The sequence below is a fragment of the Megascapheus bottae genome, chromosome 26 (genome assembly GCF_031878675.1).
Source record: "Megascapheus bottae isolate mThoBot1 chromosome 26, mThoBot2.hap1, whole genome shotgun sequence".
Classification (NCBI taxonomy): domain Eukaryota; kingdom Metazoa; phylum Chordata; class Mammalia; order Rodentia; family Geomyidae; genus Megascapheus; species Megascapheus bottae.
The window spans coordinates 52,270-71,426 of record NC_143534.1 but is presented as its reverse complement, the minus strand read 5'-3'; the positions used below and the strand labels follow the sequence as shown (position 1 = coordinate 71,426).

At 47.4% G+C, this 19,157-nt stretch overlaps 1 protein-coding gene across 2 annotated transcripts; it reads left to right on the top strand.

Moving 5' to 3' along the window:
- The first annotated feature begins 3,190 nt into the window (after positions 1–3,190).
- Positions 3,191–17,939, top strand: LOC150045780 (zinc finger protein 124-like). 2 transcript variants are annotated; one of them, XM_090318703.1, is made up of 4 exons: positions 3,191–3,320; positions 14,349–14,475; positions 14,658–14,718; positions 15,219–17,939. In XM_090318703.1, the coding sequence occupies exons 1-4, from the start codon at positions 3,318–3,320 to the stop codon at positions 16,954–16,956; spliced, it is 1,929 nt and encodes a 642-aa protein (XP_090174829.1). In that variant the 5' UTR covers positions 3,191–3,317; the 3' UTR covers positions 16,957–17,939. The 2 variants fall into 2 exon arrangements, with proteins under 2 accessions (XP_090174829.1, XP_090174830.1); XM_090318704.1 differs by lacking the exons at positions 3,191–3,320; positions 15,219–17,939 and having other exon boundaries at positions 14,340–14,475; positions 14,658–14,722.
- The last annotated feature ends 1,218 nt before the right edge of the window (positions 17,940–19,157 follow it).

The window sequence follows — 19,157 nt, the reverse complement described above, 5'->3', positions numbered from 1 at the left end:
CTTTCTTAGCATGGGCACAGCCTAGAACCAAGTAGCTACTATAATCATGAGTGTATTAGGAGATGCACAATATGTGAGAGCCAGCTTTGAATGAGGGGAATAGACGTTGGAGCCAGCATTATATGAAATGCTTTGGTTCATCTTGGCCTAGACCAGTGAGTGCCTCAGGCTGAGAGGTGTATGTAATGTTTCAAATGGTGGAGAATAATGTGGTGTACAAGTGTGTATGCCCATGAATGTGCATTGAATGTGCATAGGAACTTTGTTTCCCTCTAGGAGGAAGCCTTCCAGTCAGCACTTGCTGGACACAGGGTTTCTAGGGTACCACTGGCTGGAGTGAGTTCCAACTCTTCAGTAGGTGAAGAGCACATCCAGACAATGTGCTAAGACATGGATTATTGACACATCATGATATGTTATTCAAGAGACAATGATACATTGTCTCAATGCTAAAAGAAAATGAGCCATGGAGTTACCAACAGACATGGAGGACCTTAAATTTAAATGATTAGATGAAAGAAAACAATCTGGTATGGTCAAAGAAATTGTGATTCCAGTTGTGCAACATTCTAGAATAATGATCGACAGGGTATGGGGAAGGAGAACCAAGCAGGTGGGTGACAGAGGGTTCTGAGAAAAGAAAAATAGTGTAGCCACAGACTGTGCATTTGTCAGACACCAAGAATGACACTTCCTGGGAGCTTTGGGTTCTGAGTGGTAACAAGGAGTCACTGAAAGTTCGTATTTGTTGAGGCAAACATCACTGGGCAAATAGTGTGGGAGGACAGGAGTGGAAAGGGGTTTATGAAAAATCTCTATACTTAGGGCTATATTTTCAGGCATCATTTCTATAGTATGTTACTAGAGAAATCTCACTGATTGTGTAGAGTACTGGAGCACTTGCTCCACTGTACCATGGTCAGAATGGAGGCTACACCAGAATGCTGCAGATCTCAAATTGAAGTGAGCAGGACTGAGCCAAGATGGCAGTGATCGAATACAAAGGGAACTGCCTGTCACCACTACCTGTGCTCAAACTTACATTCCTAAACCAGCTACTGGTGGGGCGCAACAGGACCTCCACCAAAACCAGGAAGCCAGCATCAGCAGCTCCCACACAACTGAAACACCAAGGAATGACCTGGAGCTGAAGCGTTTATGACTCTTCAGTGACCAGGGTCAGAGGCCTTTGCAGCTCTTGGAATGTTGGAAAGAAATGGAGATAATGCTGTAAAATGTATAGTCCTGATGGGGCTGAGGGGGAACAAACTAGGAAGATGAAGAGGGTGAGTTGAAGATATGTTCCAAGAGCTAGAGTGTAGCTTGGAGATGTGCTCCAAACATTCAGGAGCTTGGAGGTGAGGAAGAGGGAATGGTAGAGAAAACAAGCCCCAAGTCTGCTCAGGAGGAAGAGGGGAAACCAATGTCGCTGCAGTGACAGAAGGGCTTCTCAACTACACTGTACCCTGTCTCTCCAGAGCCTCTAAACAGTGCACCCTTTGCTGCAGCTCAATACTCTAACACACTCCTTTGGACTTTCTGTTGAAAATCAAAAGGGTAGGTTAAAGTCTTTGGACATTTTTTCTAAGTTGACCATCTAGCTGATGTGCTGATGTCCAGCACTAGCCTGTTTCAGTGACCAGAGAAAAAGAGAAAATGAGCTATTTGGAAAATTATGCAAAGGAGATGCCAATCTTGGGATCTCCAAATGTTTTGTAAATAACTCCAGGCAGCAGTGCACACAGCCAGGCTCAGCACAGCCAATTCATCAGGATTTGGGAGTCTGAGATTCTTGGTAATGTCTCTTGCTGCTTTACAATCTGAATTGGAAGGAAGAAGACTATTCTAAGGAGGCTAAAGAGAAGCTTTGCAGCCCAAATGGCCTAGGATGCAGCTCCCTTTGTGGAAGTATTTCTCAGGCCATAGGTTGCCAGGTCACAATGATCTGCATCTTTTCCTACAGAAAAGAGGCAGTGAATCTGTTACTGCTCCAGAGAAAAACTGTCCACTTCCAAGACAGTAGTTTTGAGATGACAACTTTCTCAGAAGCTATGGGAGGCCTGAGGGTGGAGAGACTTGCCCAATGGGTAAAGGCTTGTTTCAGCTTTAGTATCAGAAATTTAGTCGTAGCAGGTCATATTCATTGAATTATAACTGCTAGACCCAGTTCTGGATCCCTCGGAATCCACTGATGAGCAACAACAACAGGAAAAACAATCCTACATTTTGAAGGCAGAGGAGACAATAGGAAGGAAGGAGAAGAGAAGGAAAGAAGAAAGCAAGGGTCACCTGAGAACGCACCAAATGTTGCTAGAGAAAGTGTGGGTTGATTCTGACACTATGTAGTTGGGGCTGGTATAAGACCTACTTGAAGTGGGGTTTTCCTGGCCAGGCGCCGTGGCTCGTGCCTGTGGTCCCAGCTACTCCGGAGGCTGGGATCCGAGGATCACGACCTAAGGGGGCGGGTAGGCGGGGGAGGGGCTTCCCGGAGCACCCACGGCCCCAGCCGGGGCTTGCGGTTTACTCGGGACGGTTCTGCCCTCTAGGGGACAGTCCGGCTTCCTTCTCCCATCATTTTCACCTGGCAAGGCTTTCTTCAATAAGCGTACTTCTGAGCACATTTCTTTGGCGCCTGCAAGTTACATGATTTATTCATCAGACAGCAGAAAAAAATCCTTACTCAGCGAGCATAGGAGTAACTTGGAAAACCTGCTTCATGCAGACTAGGCAGCGAGTCTACCGTCGAGTCGCATCGTCCCTGAGGCCTAGCTGCAGCGCCGGCGTTCAGCCCAGAACAGCGCGGAGCGGGGCAACGCCTGCCTGCTCGCGGGGCGGCCTGGCGCCGTGCTGAGCTCTCCAGCTCCGGGGACGTTTCCAGTGTCTTCCCGGTGTCCCTTCTGAGCCTGGCCGCTCGACATTCTTAAAATAAGGTGACTTCCGCGCCCCTCCCGCCCCACGCCGCTCGCCGAGCGAGCCCGCGCTCCCTCCTGACCGGAAGGTCTCACTGGGCTCCGCGCCCGCCCGGAGGAGGCTGGTCCGTGCGCCTCGGCCAATCCCCGGCCTCGGCGGAGGGGGCGGAGACCTGGCCGGGCTGTCACTCAGGAGACGTAGCGCAGCAGTAGCCAATCAGTGGCTGCAGAGGAGGGGGCGGGCGCTCGTCTCCCAGCGCTTCCTTCCGGGTCCCGCGGAGCCTGGTGGAGCGGGGCGGCCGGGAGAGGCCTGGGCTGGGAGGCGCCTGCAGGTCAGCCTTTGTTGCGGCTCGGCCCGTGCTGACCGCAGCGGTGTGAGGAGAACTCGGGGAAACCGGGAAGCCGGGAATGGTGAGTGTGGGGGCCCCGTGCGGGGAGGACAAGGTGAGTGGAACCCTCCAGCTCCGTCCTGGCCGGCCGGCCTCGCCCCGGTGCGGCGGGCCTTGTCTCCTCCCACCCCCCCCGCCCCACTCCCGCCCGGCTCGGGAGCCCGCGCGCAGCCCCCGCCTCCGGCGCGGACCAGGACGCTGGCTCGGTCGGCACGGAGGCTCGGGAAGGGGCTGGCACTGGTGCTGATGGCTGGGGGGGGGGGCTGGCTCTGATGGGTGTGTGTCCTCCAGAGCACTGGTGCTGATGGCTGGGGGGGGGGGGCTGGCTCTGATGGGTGTGTGTCCTCCAGAGCACTGGTGCTGATGGCTGGGGGGGGGGGGCTGGCTCTGATGGGTGTGTGTCCTCCAGAGCACTGGTGCTGACGGCTGGGGGGGGGCTGGCTCTGATGGGTGTGTGTCCTCCAGAGCACTGGTGCTGATGGCTGGGGGGGGGGGGGCTGGCTCTGATGGGTGTGTGTCCTCCAGAGCACTGGTGCTGACGGCTGGGGGGGGGGCTGGCTCTGATGGGTGTGTGTCCTCCAGAGCACTGGTGCTGAGGGCTGGGGGGGGGCTGGCTCTGATGGGTGTGTGTCCTCCAGAGCACTGGTGCTGATGGCTGGGGGGGGGGCTGGCTCTGATGGGTGTGTGTCCTCCAGAGCACTGGTGCTGACGGCTGGGGGGGGGCTGGGTCTGATGGGTGTGTGTCCTCCAGAGCACTGGTGCTGACGGCTGGGGGGGGGCTGGGTCTGATGGGTGTGTGTCCTCCAGAGCACTGGTGCTGATGGCTGGGGGGGGGGCTGGCTCTGATGGGTGTGTGTCCTCCAGAGCACTGATGCTGACGGCGGGGGGGGGGTGGCTCTGATGTGTGTGTGTCCTCCAGAGCACTGGTGCTGGTGGCTGGGGGGGGGGCTGGCTCTGATGGGTGTGTGTCCTCCAGAGCACTGGTGCTGATGGCTGGGGGGGGGGCTGGCTCTGATGGGTGTGTGTCCTCCAGAGCACTGGTGCTGATGGCTGGGGGGGGGGCTGGCTCTGATGGGTGTGTGTCCTCCAGAGCACTGGTGCTGATGGCTGGGGGGGGGGCTGGCTCTGATGGGTGTGTGTCCTCCAGAGCACTGATGCTGACGGCGGGGGGGGGGGGGGTGGCTCTGATGTGTGTGTGTCCTCCAGAGCACTGGTGCTGGTGGCTGGGGGGGGGCTGGCTCTGATGGGTGTGTGTCCTCCAGAGCACTGGTGCTGACCGCTGGGGGGGGGGGGCTGGCTCTGATGGGTGTGTGTCCTCCAGAGCACTGGTGCTGATGGCTGGGGGGGGGGGGCTGGCTCTGATGGGTGTGTGTCCTCCAGAGCACTGATGCTGATGGCTGGGGGGGGGGGCTGGCTCTGATGGGTGTGTGTCCTCCAGAGCACTGGTGCTGACGGCTGGGGGGGGGGCTGGCTCTGATGGGTGTGTGTCCTCCAGAGCACTGGTGCTGATGGCTGGGGGGAGGGGGCTGGGTCTGATGGGTGTGTGTCCTCCAGAGCACTGGTGCTGATGGCTGGGGGGGGGCTGGCTCTGATGGGTGTGTGTCCTCCAGAGCACTGGTGCTGACCGCTGGGGGGGGGGCTGGCTCTGATGGGTGTGTGTCCTCCAGAGCACTGGTGCTGGTGGCTGGGGGGGGGGGCTGGCTCTGATGGGTGTGTGTCCTCCAGAGCACTGGTGCTGACGGCTGGGGGGGGGCTGGCTCTGATGGGTGTGTGTCCTCCAGAGCACTGATGCTGATGGCTGGGGGGGGGGGGGCTGGCTCTGATGGGTGTGTGTCCTCCAGAGCACTGGTGCTGACGGCTGGGGGGGGGGCTGGCTCTGATGGGTGTGTGTCCTCCAGAGCACTGGTGCTGATGGCTGGGGGGAGGGGGCTGGGTCTGATGGGTGTGTGTCCTCCAGAGCACTGGTGCTGATGGCTGGGGGGGGCTGGCTCTGATGGGTGTGTGTCCTCCAGAGCACTGGTGCTGACCGCTGGGGGGGGGGCTGGCTCTGATGGGTGTGTGTCCTCCAGAGCACTGGTGCTGGTGGCTGGGGGGGGGGCTGGCTCTGATGGGTGTGTGTCCTCCAGAGCACTGGTGCTGACGGCTGGGGGGGGGCTGGCTCTGATGGGTGTGTGTCCTCCAGAGCACTGATGCTGATGGCTGGGGGGGGGGGGGCTGGCTCTGATGGGTGTGTGTCCTCCAGAGCACTGGTGCTGACGGCTGGGGGGGGGGCTGGCTCTGATGGGTGTGTGTCCTCCAGAGCACTGGTGCTGATGGCTGGGGGGGGGGCTGGCTCTGATGGGTGTGTGTCCTCCAGAGCACTGGTGCTGATGGCTGGGGGGAGGGGGCTGGGTCTGATGGGTGTGTGTCCTCCAGAGCACTGGTGCTGATGGCTGGGGGGGGCTGGCTCTGATGGGTGTGTGTCCTCCAGAGCACTGGTGCTGACCGCTGGGGGGGGGGCTGGCTCTGATGGGTGTGTGTCCTCCAGAGCACTGGTGCTGGTGGCTGGGGGGGGGGGCTGGCTCTGATGGGTGTGTGTCCTCCAGAGCACTGGTGCTGATGGCTGGGGGGGCTGGCTCTGATGGGTGTGTGTCCTCCAGAGCACTGGTGCTGACGGCGGGGGGGGGGGGGCTGGCTCTGATGGGTGTGTGTCCTCCAGAGCACTGGTGCTGACGGCTGGGGGGGGGCTGGGTCTGATGGGTGTGTGTCCTCCAGAGCACTGGTGCTGATGGCTGGGGGGGCGGGGCTGGCTCTGATAGGTGTGTGTCCTCCAGAGCACTGGTGCTGACGGCTGGGGGGGGGGGCTTCTGATGGGTGTGTGTCCTCCAGAGCACTGGTGCTGACGGCTGGGGGGAGGGCTGGCTCTGATGGGTGTGTGTCCTCCAGAGCACTGGTGCTGACGGCGGGGGGGGGGGGGCTGGCTCTGATGGGTGTGTGTCCCCCAGAGCACTGGTGCTGATGGCTGGGGTGCTGGGTCTGATGGGTGTGTGTCCTCCAGAGCACTGGTGCTGACGGCGGGGGGGGGGGGGGGGCTGGCTCTGATGGGTGTGTGTCCTCCAGAGCACTGGTGCTGACGGCTGGGGGGGGGCTGGGTCTGATGGGTGTGTGTCCTCCAGAGCACTGGTGCTGATGGCTGGGGGGGGGGGCTGGCTCTGATAGGTGTGTGTCCTCCAGAGCACTGGTGCTGACGGCTGGGCGGGGGGCTTCTGATGGGTATGTGTCCTCCAGAGCACTGGTGCTGAGGGCTGGGGGGAGGGCTGGCTCTGATGGGTGTGTGTCCTCCAGAGCACTGATGCTGACGGCGGGGGGGGGGGGGGTGGCTCTGATGTGTGTGTGTCCTCCAGAGCACTGGTGCTGATGGCTGGGGGGGCTGGCTCTGATGGGTGTGTGTCCTCCAGAGCACTGGTGCTGACGGCGGGGGGGGGGGCTGGGTCTGATGGGTCTATGTCCCTCCAGAACACTGGTGCTGACAGCTGTGGGGGGGGGGGAACTGGCTCTGATGGGTGTGTGTCCTCCAGAGCACTGGTGCTGACGGCTGGGGGGGGTGGGGGCTGGGTCTGATGGGTGTGTGTCCCTCCAGATCACTGCTGTTGAAGGCTGCGGGGGGGGGGGTGGGGGGGCTAGGTCTGATGGGTGTGTGTCCCTCCAGAGCACTGGTGCTGACGGCTGGGGGGGGGGGGGCTGGCTCTGATGGGTGTGTGTCCTCCAGAGCACTGGTGCTGACGGCTGGGGGGGGGGGACTGGCTCTGATGGGTGTGTGTCCTCCAGAGCACTGGTGCTGACGGCTGGGGGGGGGCTGGCTCTGATGGGTGTGTGTCCTCCAGAGCACTGATGCTGACGGCTGAGGGGAGGGGGCTGGCACTGATGGGTGTGTGTCCTCGAGAGCACTGGTGCTGATGGCTGGGGGGGGGCTGGCTGTGATGGGCGTGTGTCCCTCCAGAGCACTGGTGCTGATGGCTGGGGGGGCGTTGGCTCTGATGGGTGTGTGTCCCTGCAGAGCACTGGTGCTGACGGCTGGTGGGGGGGAGTGGCTCTGATGGGGTGTGTGTCCTCCAGAGTACTGGTGCTGATGGCTGGAGGCCTGGCTCTGAAGGGTATGCGTCCCTCCAGAGCATTGGTGCTGACGGCTGGGGGGGGGCTGGCTCTGATGGGTGTGTGTTCCTCCAGAGCACTGGTGCTGACGGTTGGGGGGGCTGGCTCTGATGGGGTGTGTATTTCTCTAGGGCACTGATGCTGACGGCCCCGAAGGCTCTCGGGGTGGATTGGCGCTGAGGGGTGGATTGGCGCTGACTGGCGCTGATGGTTCAGGGGTGGAAAGGCGGACACTGGCTCCGACAGCCTGGAAAACTTGGTGTTTGTGGCTTGTTCTGTCCTGTTCCGACCATGCTCATGGTGAGGACTCAGAGAGCTTACTCCAACCCTTTCCTCTGTTTCCCCTGTGCTGTTGTTGGCAAGTTCTAAACTCTGCATTTTACATCTAGGTAGATGAGCCATTTGGGGTGAGTACTGCGAAGTTGTGTTAGATCTCCCTCTGTGAATTACTGTTCTAGGCGTGAAGAATTTTACTTGGGCGGAGCTGAAACTTTTCAAAGGAGGAAAGGAGCCAGTCATAGCTCAGATCCTGTATGGGTTGGAACTTAAGCAGTTTTAAGGGTGTAAAGGTACAAAGGGTTATCTTTTATTTTTATTTATTTATTTATTTATTAAATATATTTTTTATTGTAATTAATAGAAGGGTTACATGATATTTGCCAGATAAATGGTGCCTTAATTCCGACACATTGATACCCTTTCACATGTCATGGTCCCCATTTCCCTTCTTCCCTCCCCCACCTTTCATCTTGTTTTTCCCCACCGTTCCCTATCCAATTTCAGATAACCAAATACAATTATATCCGATATATCAGATAACAAAGTGAGATAGTGTAACAATATGAGATAACTAAGGGACAGTAGAAGTGGTGAGAGATAACATAGTACCTTAAGAACAACAATGATTAATTATATGGCTTATGTTTACATCATATTTTAAATGACAAGTTTAACAAACAATTGTTCAAGGAGGAAATCTCTAATTACATTCTCTGGGACTTAGTCTTTAGAACTTAATCAAAATTAGGCTAATGGTTTGTATGTCATAGAAACATATCAGTTTATGAAATAAAACATTATGATTATAGAGTCATAGGTTTTTTTGTCTATATAGTTATATTTGTGTTTCCATTACCATGTCCATTGCTTTGGGTATGCAGTTATTGGGTCCTCGCTCTTGTACACTTTGGATTTAATAACCGCATATTAAGGATACCATGCGCCTTTTGTTCCTTAGGTCTTGACTTATCTCACTCAGCATGATTCGCTCTAGATTCATCCACTTTCCTGCAAATGCCATTATTTTATCTTGTCTGTTGGCTATGTAGAATTCCATTGTGTATATATACCACATTTTCTATATCCGTTCATCTGCAGTAGGGCATCTGGGTTGTTTCCATCGCCTGGCTATTGTGAATAGTGCAGAGATGAACATAGCTGAGCAGGTGTCTTTATAATATCCTGGGTCATGCTGTTCAGGATAGATGCCCAGAAGTGGTATGGCGGGATCATAGGGAAGGTCTATTTTCAGTTTTTTAAGGAACCTCCACACTGCTTTCCAGAGTGGCTGAACTAGTTTACAATCCCACCAGTAGTGCAGTAGGGTTCCTTTTTCTCCACAACCCCGCCAGCAACTGTCATTGTCTGAGTTCAAAATCTTGGCCATTCTTGTTGGGGTAAGGTGGTGTCTTAGGGTTGTTTTTATTTGCATTTCCTTTATGACCATAGATGATGAATGTTTTCTCATATGTTTTTCTGCCATTTTAATCTCTTCTTCTGATAGGTCTCTCTTTAGTTCCCTTGCCCATTTAATGAATGGTTTATTGGGTTTTCGGGGGATTAGTTTCTTGAATTCCCTGTAGATACTGGATATTAAGCATTTGTCAGATGTATTGTTGGTGAATATCTTTTCCCAGTTGGTTGGCTGTCTCTCTACTTTTGCAACTATGTTTTTATCTGTACAGAAACTTTTTATTTTTAGGTAGTCCCATTTATCGAGTGTCTGTTGTGACCCTGGGAATATTTATTTATTTTTTATTGTTGGGATAATGTATAGAGGGGTTACATTCATCAGGTAGTAGGTACATTACTTCTCGCACATTGATATCCCTTCTCATGTTTTTGTTCCCGTTTCCTCTCCCTCCCCCTCCCAATCATATTCCCCCCTTCCCTTTCCTATTTTGAATAAAGAAATAAATGTATATACAGTGTACCAGGTAACAAAATCAGATACAGTAACAATATGAGAATAAACATACTGGCAAAAAAATGGGAAGAGAAACAATGTAGTACATTAAGAAGAACAGTCACACAAGACAAAGGTCTTGTTTCCATATTCTAGAGTTTTTCTGTTTGTTTTTTTTTTTTTGGTTTGTACTGAGACTTGAACTCAGGGTGTCTCACTCTCGCTTTGCTTTTTTGCCCAAGGATAGCTCTTTATCCTTGAGGCATAGTTCTCCTTCTGACCTTTTTCTGCTTCATTGGAGTTTCATGAGCTTTACTGTCCAGACGGGCTTCTAATCTTGGATCTCAACCTCTTGATCAGCTAGGAAAATAGGCATGAATCAGTGGCACCAGTACTTGTAACTTCTTTAAGCTACATGGGAGAGTAGAGTTGCCTCTTCCAGTGTAACCAAGGTTGGAACTAAGTCTTATAGTCTAATTTTTGGGGGTTTGTAAGTTCTTGATTAGGTGGGTAAGTGTTTGGAGATGAAATATTAAGAAGTGGAGGAGATAAAGACAAGGTATAAGCTGGTCGAGGATGGCAACTAAGGGGTCTAGGACAGGGGTTAGCTAAGAGAGCCAGGACTCAAATGTTGAATTTCCATGAGCACCATCCCCACCCCATTTTAGTATGCTTCTTGATCATTTGTGGCCCTTTTAATGATGCTGTTTAAGAAGCAGAATTTTTCTCCCATAATGGCTACAAGTACCTCATTGATTGACAGGAAGTGTAATGAATGCCTTTTGGTTTTGGAGGACAACAACTGCTAATAAGGTCTTGAATATGATGGTGTGTGTATGTGCTCCTGTACCTGTGTTTAGCTCTATCAGGGATCCTCAGGATGTTTAGAAGCGATGACGACCCTGCCTTCTTCCTTCTGATGATGGAATTGGATTGTATGTGGGGATAAGACGTTAGGAAAAAAAAATTGTGCTGGTCCTGGGCTTGGACTTGGGTTCTGGGTGCTGGGTGCTGTTTCTGAACTGCTTTTGCTCAAGGCTAGCGCTCAACCCCTTGAGCCACAGCGTCACTCTGGCTTTCTCTGGTGGTTAACTGAAAATAAAAGTCTACTTATTTTCCAGCCTGGGCTGACTTTGAATGATAATCCTCAGATCAGCCTCCTGAGTAGGCTTACAGGTGTGAGCCACTGGTGCCTAGCATGGGAATTTTAGTTTAGGAATTAAGTATACCAGAGCTTAGGAGCTGGTCTATATCTGGAAAAGGCAAAGGTAGATGTCCTTTTCTCTCAGAGGAAATATATGTTGACAGGGTCAATATAGGTAGAAATGTGAAGGTAACAATCATTTTTTTTATCCCCCCCCACCTGCCCCGGATCATGAGGCTTGAACTCTAGGTAGGCCTGGGGGCTGTCCCTGAGCTCTTCAGCTCAAGGCTACCACCCTACCCCTTGAGTCAGTGCCCCATTTCCCATTTTCTAGTGGTTAATTGGAGATAAGAGTCTCAGGTTCTTCAGTGCCCAAGCTGGCTTTGAACCATGATTCTCAGATCTCAGCCTCTTGAGTAGCTAGGATTACAGGTGTGAGCCACTGTGCCTGGCTCATTTTTTTTTTAAATTCCATACTAGAATAATCAGATGTCTCATAAATGGGGGAAACTCCAGCTATAGTTGTTTTTCTAGACATAGGAAACTATAGGCAATTAACATAAAGCAAAAAAGGGTGTGAAATAGGTTTGGTCCCATCCCAGTTGTTTATATTTATGGCTGTTACTTTGTTAATTGCAATGTTGGTGAAAGAAATGATCATTACTAAAAGATAATAAGGTGTTCTCTTAGGCTCTGGTCAGCTATTTTACTAGCAGGTTGAAGGCATGGTGATGTTGTATAGGATCAGTCCATAGACAGGAGAGGTTGGGAGAGAGGTTTGTGAAAATCTCTGTGAATTTTGAGAAGGGATCGACTGTAAAGAGGACTTGCAGCTTTGGATAAAGCCCAGATGGGTGACTTTAGAATCAGTGGAGTTTGAGACAATATAGATAGGAGCTTGGGAGGCCAGTGGGATGTCTCTGAAGAAGGCTCAGAGGTCAAGAGGTTGGACGATGTCAAAGCATGAAGAACTTCTTAATTTCTGGGCTCATTCTTTTGCTAATAACTCATCCTGGCTTATTGAAATACATGGTTAATTCTAATAGTGACCAGATTATATTGTTGGTATATATATATATATATATATATATATATATATATATATATATATATGGTCATGAGTCCTCTGGCTGTGCAGGTCAAAACCAGCAGTCAGAGTCATTAGGCGAGCCTGGAATTGGCTTATATCCGATGAGTTTTTATTTATTTATTTATTTATTATTTCTCTTTTTGATGCAGGAGATTTTACATAGGCTCTTGTACTTTTTAGATCTATGGTCTGAGTTACACTTTCAGCCCGAATTTAGACATTTTGAGTTAGGTTTATATACTTGCAATAATTGCTGGTTTGTTGTGGTATATAATTTTATAAATATGTTCCAAGAATCAATTGGCTAACATTTGCTAAGGAGTTTTACATAGGTTATTATTTTTTTAATAATGTCTGTTTATTTTGGTAGTAATGTTTTTCTCGTAGGATGAATTAGGAAGTATTTGCTCTGCTTTTTCCTATAGAGAATTGGTGTGTGTGTGTGTGTGTGTGTGTGTGTGTGTGTGTGTGTGTGTTTGAGTGTGTTTGAACTCCAGTTTTGTGCTTACTTGGCTTGCTTGTTCAGCTGGTACTCTCTTCCACTTGAGCCATACCTCCAGCTTGGCTTTTTTTTTTCCTATTCCTGGGGCTTGAACTCAAGGCCTGGGTGCTGTCCCTGTACTCTTTTGCTCAAGACTAGTGCTCTACCACTTGAGTCACAGTTCTACTTCCTGCTTTTTAGTGGCTAACTGGAGATAAGAGTGCCAGACTTTCCTACCCAGCTGGCTTTGAACCACAATTCTCAGGTCTTTGAGTAGCTAGGATTATAGACATTAGCCGTGAGTGCTCAGCAAGCTTGGGTTTTGCTAGTTATTTTGGAGATGTAGTCTCATGGACTTTTTTGCTTTTGCTGGCTTCAAATTGTGATCCATCAGATATGAGCGTCTTGAATAACTATGATTATAGGAATGAGCTACCAGTGTTCAGCTGAATTACTTAACTGTGTGGATGAATTTTACTTTTTTTTTTTTTTGCCAGTCCTGGGGCTTGAACTCAGGGCCTAAGCACTGTCCTTGGACTTTCTCAAGGCTAGAGCTCCACCACTTGAGCCTCAGCACCACTTCCAGCTTTTTTCTATGTATGTGGTACCGAGGAATCGAACGTGGTGCTTCTTGCATGCTAGGCAAACACTCTACCACTAGGCCAAACTCTCGGCTCCATGAATTTTACTTTTTAAAAAGCATTTCTCTCCCTCCCTCCCTCCCTCCCTCCTTCCCTTTTCTTCCCTCTTCCTTCCTGTACTGGGGTTCAAAAAGCCCCCCCCCCTTTTTTTTTGCTTTAGTTTTCTTCAGGTTAAGTCTTATCACTTGATAGTATATTGACAAGAATTCTATAAGTTTTAACTAGTAGAGGATATAAAAGTCATTATTATTTGTATTTATTTATTTAAAAAGTATAGATACTAAATGACACATAGTAATTGTATGTATTTATTGAATACGGAATGATGCTTCTTTTTGCTTGTTTTGCTTATTTTTGCCAGACCTGGGGTTTGAACTCAGGGCCTGAGCACTGTCCTTGGCCTTTCCTTAAGGCTAACACTCTACCACTTGAGTCACAGCCCCACTTCCAGCTCTTTCTGTGTATGTGGTACTGAGGAATCAAACCCCAATCTTCTTGCATATTAGGCAGGCATTCTACCACTAGGCTAAACTCCCATCCCCCTTCCCCCCCCTTTTTTTGACATAAGGTATTATTTGCTCAGGCAGGCCTGGAAGTCCATGTCCTTCTGTCTTAGTCTCATGCGTATGTATGATTCCTCTTGGCTGTGATATTGTAGTACATGTGTGCAATGTGTAATTGGTGGATTTGGGAAATTGGTGTATTTGTTAATTCACATCTTTGCCATTTCTTTATATTAGAATATTCTGAATTCTCTTCATTCACCATTGTTGAAAAAAAATAGGTAGTATTAGGGTTTGAATTCAGTGCCTCACACTTGCTAGGCAGGTACTCTACCAGTTAAGCCATGCCCTCAGCATGGCTTTAGTTTCTTTAAAAAAAAAAAACAAACCTGGCGCCGGGAGTTTGGCCTAGTGGTTAAAGTGCTTGCCTAGCATGCATGAAGACCCGGGTTTGATTCCTCGGTACCACATACATAGAAAAATGCCGGAAGTGGTGCTGAGGCTCAAGTGGTAGAGCTCTAGCCTTGAGAAAGTCCAAGGACAGTGCTCAGGCCCTGAACCGAAGCCCAGGACTGGCAAAAAAAAAAAAAAAACAAAAACAAACCAAAATTATTTTTTTTGTTTAACATTATTTCAGAGTATAACTTTTATATTTTTAGTCAAATTTATTAGTGTGTGTGTGTGTGTGTGTGTGTGTGTGTGTGTGTGTATTTTGTGCTATTCCTTCTGGAACAGCTCAAGTATAACATTACAACTCTGTAGGAAAGATTTTGGGTCATGACCAAGATATAGAATGCATGTTTAGTGACAGCAGAAATATGAAAACATCTTTGTGGAGTCACCCATTCTCTGTCCACGTATGTGGAATGTTCTAGGAGTCTGTGACCTTTGAGGATGTGGCTGTGAACTTTACTCAGGAGGAGTGGGCTTTGCTGGATCCTTCTCAGAAGAATCTCTACAGAGATGTAATGCTGGAAACCTTCAGCAACCTCGCTTCTATAGGTATGAATGACATTCCTTCACTTGATCAATTAGAGAACAAATTGTTCTGTGATTTGGAATGTAGATAGGGAAGAATTTAAGGAATAAATCAGGGATGTATGGTTATAGGATATGTTTAACCTAGAAAGTATTTTTCTTATAATTTCTAACAGTTCATAATTTTTTCTGGGTCTGCATTTTAGGGAACAAATGGAGAGAGGAGAACATTAAAGATCAATATAAAAACCCTGGGAGAAGTCTAAGGTAATTTGCATGCACAAGAGGAAGCAGCATCTTTTGAGTGAATCTTGCATGTCCTGAAAGTTTAAAAACATGCAACCCCTACAAGTTTTAATATCATTATAAAAATTTTACCAAAAACATATACTTTGATGTCATAAAGTGAATCAGCACTAAAATCACACTCATGAATGTTGGTGTTCTGATAGTAGCCCTATGTTGCAGAGTAATCAATGCATTTATTTTCAAATTATTCATCCATGGCAGAATATACATAGCTTTTGACAAGTAGTGTAAGTTCAAGACCTACTAATAAATTTTCATTACTAAAGTACCTATTCCTAATGTTATGGTATTTTTCACTCAAGTTACATGGGAGAGAATCAGTGAAAGTAAAGAAGGTAATCAGTACAGATCCCTGTACCTAGATTCCAGTCTTAATGTGAGGAAGAAAATTTATATTAGAATAGAAGTATGAAATGTGTGTGGCAAACTTTTCATGTATCATATTCATCCTTTAATAGCCACACCATCTCTCACTCTGGATACAAACCATACGCCCATGAAGAATATGGAGAGACGCTGTATAAATGTGAACAATGTGGGAAAACCTTCTTTTCTCTCACAAGTGTACAAAGGCACTTGGCATCTCACAGAGTAAATGGACCTTATGAGTGTAAAATATGTTTCAAAGCCTTTGATTTTCTCAGGCCATTTACAGTACATCAGCAGACTCACAGTGTGAAGCTTCACAGTATAAAAAATCTCTATGATTGCAAGGAAAGAGCAGAGACTTTTGTTTGTTGTAGTTCTTTTCAAATACATGGAGGAATTTACACTGTAGAAAAAGCTTATGAATGTAAACACTGTGGAAAAGCCTTCAGACACCTCAGCTACCTTCGAATACATAAAAGAATCCATCATGAGGAAAAGCCCTATAAATGTAAGCAATGCCGTAAAGCCTTCAAAGATCACAATTCCCTTAATGTACATGAAAGAAGTCACAGTGGAGAAAAACCCTATGAATGTAAGCAGTGTGGAAAAAACTTCAGATATATTGGTCACTTTCGAGCACATCAAAGACGTCATACTGGAGAAAAATTCTATGAATGTAAGCAATGTGGAAAGACCATTAAACATCTTAGCTACCTTCAAATACATGAACGAATGCACAGTGAAGGAAAACCCTATGAATGTAAACAATGTGGTAAAATGCTCAGTAGTTCCAGTTCTCTTAAATTACATGAAAGAACTCATGCCAGAGAAAAACCATGTGAGTGTAAACAGTGTGGCAAAATTCTTAGTTCTTCCAAATCACTTCAAAGACATGAAAAAATTCATACAAGGGATAGACCCCATGAATGTAAACAATGCCATAAAGCCTTCAGAGACCACAGCTCCCTTCAAGTGCATGAAAGAATTCATACTGGAGAGAAACCCTACGAATGTAAACAGTGCGGAAAAAACTTCCGCTATCTTGGTCACTTTCGAGTACATCAACGGCGTCATACTGGGGAGAAACCCTATGCATGTAAGCAATGTGGCAAAGCCTTCAGTGATCATAGTTGTTTCCGTAGACATGAAAAAACACACACTATAGAAAAACCCTACCAATGTGAGCAGTGTTTTAAAGTCTTCAAATACCACCTTTCCCTTCGAAGACATGAAAGAACTCATACTGGAGAAAAACCATATGAATGCAAAGAGTGTGGTAAAGCCTTCAGGGACCACAGCTCCCTTCAAGTACATGAAAGGGTTCATACTGGAGAAAAACCGTACCAATGTAAGCAGTGTGGAAAAGCCTTCCGATATCTCAATTACCTTCAAGTACATGAAAGAACTCATACTGGAGAAAAACCCTACGAATGTAAACAATGTGGAAAAGCCTTCATGTGTCTTGGCTACCTTCGAGTACATGAAAACACTCATAATGGAGAAAAACCCTACCAGTGTAAACAGTGTTTTAAAGTCTTCAAATACCACCTATCTGTTCGAAGACATGAAAGAACACATACTGGAGAAAAACCCTACAAATGCAAATACTGTGGTAAAGCCTTCAGATACCACAGTTCCCTTCAAGTACATGAAAGGATTCATACTGGAGAAAAACCCTATGAATGTAAACAGTGTGGGAAAGCCTTCCGATATCTCAACTATCTTCAAGTACATGAAAGAACTCATTCTGGAGGAAAACCAGATATCACTGTAAACAATATGGAAAAGCCTTCAGAGATTTATTCCTTTGAGTACAGGGACATGTAGAGGAGGAAATCCTTATGTATGCATATAATACAGTAAAGCTCTTAGTTCTAGTCCCTTGAATTACATAAAGGAACTCACTGAAGAAAAAAAAATGAGCAAACTGTGGTAAAGTTCTTAGCTCTTCCAAGTCTTTTTGAAGATGTGAGAAAATATATTCCTGGAATAAAATTCTATGCTTGTAAACAATGTGGTAAATCTTTAGTCCTCACTATTCTCTTCAGTGACAGGAAAGAACTTATACTGGAGAAAAGTTCAATGAATGTAAACAATGTGTGAAGGCCTTCAGAGGTCATAATTTGCCTTGAAGACAGACACTTATACTGTAGAAAAGTACTATGAATGTAAACAGTTCACTAAAGCCTTCAGAGATCATGTTTCCCTTCAAGTGCATGAAAGAGCATGAACTGGTGTTGAGGTTTCTTAAATGATTTTCTGTATCTCTTGGGATGATCTTCCTTTTTCTAATATGTATTATCTTTCAAATATGAAAACATAACTTTTATAGGTTCAATTCCTTTTGATATGGGTTCTAAGAATTTTTACATTTGCTTTTCTAATACTTTGTGGAGGCCTATTATGTCTGTATGAAGGGGATTTTTTCTCTTGTTTTTGGGTAGTACTGGCCTTGGACTGTGCTCAAAAGATTTTTACACCTTATTATAGCATGTATTTCTAGTGTATATAATGTGTGTTGTATGCATGTATAATATAAGCACATATATTTAATATGTAGAATATAGCATGGTTTCTGTATAAGCATGGGTTATATATAACTGGTTTATATTTTATGTAATTAAAATTACATAATTACAGTAGAATGTAGTCTTGGCAATCTGTAATATATGTATTTCATTTCACTGCTAGCTGACAGAATTGTTTGAATATACCCATCACATGCTCCCATTGGAACAAAGGAAGATACCACCTTCTTACTACCACAAACTCTTCTTACCACTGTATTTTCTTAGCTTTAAAGTGGAATTTCAGTACAGACTTATATAGTTTACAATACCTTTCACTTTTTGACTTTGAGTAAATGTAACTATTCTGTCATTCTTATCTGCTTTGTGAGATATCATGTGTTTGTCTTAGTAGAACGGGGGTGCTCTCTTCTCATCATATAGTATTTTATTTCCACTTAACATGAATGATACTAATTTTTATAGTCTGTTATCAGAAACCATAGGTATGTTTAATGGGTTTGCTGCTGAAAGTCCTGGATTGATGGATTTCCCATCTTGCCACATTCTTCCATCCTTCCATAGAAACAGTCTGGGAGGCTTTGTGGACCTCGCTTCTCACTCCATGCTGTCACTGGCCTATGTGACACATCAAGAGAAGGAACCTGTTACTACTTCACTGTATTTAGATCCAGGAGATGAGGACTGATTCCTGTCACTAGGCTTTGTTGAGTACATGCATCTCACTGGGTCTGAAATATGCTTCAAATGCATATCACGTAAACCTTAGCTGACTGACTTGCTGCACAAGCATAGTATGTTCCTGGCAGTATCTCAATTAAGTATTTTGTGTCTGTGATAACACAGATTACATGGATCTTCAAAAAAAATCCTCAAATTGCTTCCCCTCCTCCCCCAATCTAATGGGGGAACTACATTATGGAACTGACAGGCTTTGGATCCTGGTTGTGTGTGCAAGAGTTAGTGCCATCCAGGTCTACTTGAAGGAAATAAATTATCATAGGATAAGTTTCCTATGAGCCACTTGGGGGTCAATATTTCCATTCCTCTGCCTGTGGTTAGAAGAGACCAGGAGGAGGGGGAGCATTTCCTGAGTCCCTGCTGTGTAGACTCTGTAGGCTTCAAGATAGAATTGGGCTAAGGCACGAGCAGACTCAGGGACTTGGGAGAGAGGTGTCTTTGGCTCCCATCCCCAATCCTCCACATAGCACAGATTCACCTAAGGCAGGTTGTACTAAAATTATGCCTTTATTTCATGCAGCCCCAGGAATAAGACCAGAGTGTGTTGGGTCTTGGCCTAGGAGGATATCAGGCCCTGCTTAGCATATGGCTCCTGGTCTTTCTCATGGACTTTTAGGGGGTAAAAGATTGGTTTGTCGAAGTTCAAGGTAAAGGGTGGCAATCCTCATTGTAGACATGCCTACTCATCACCCTTCCTTGCCCATCACTACCATGTCCTCTCTAGACCTTTGCGTTGGCTATGTCCCACCTAGAGTGCTC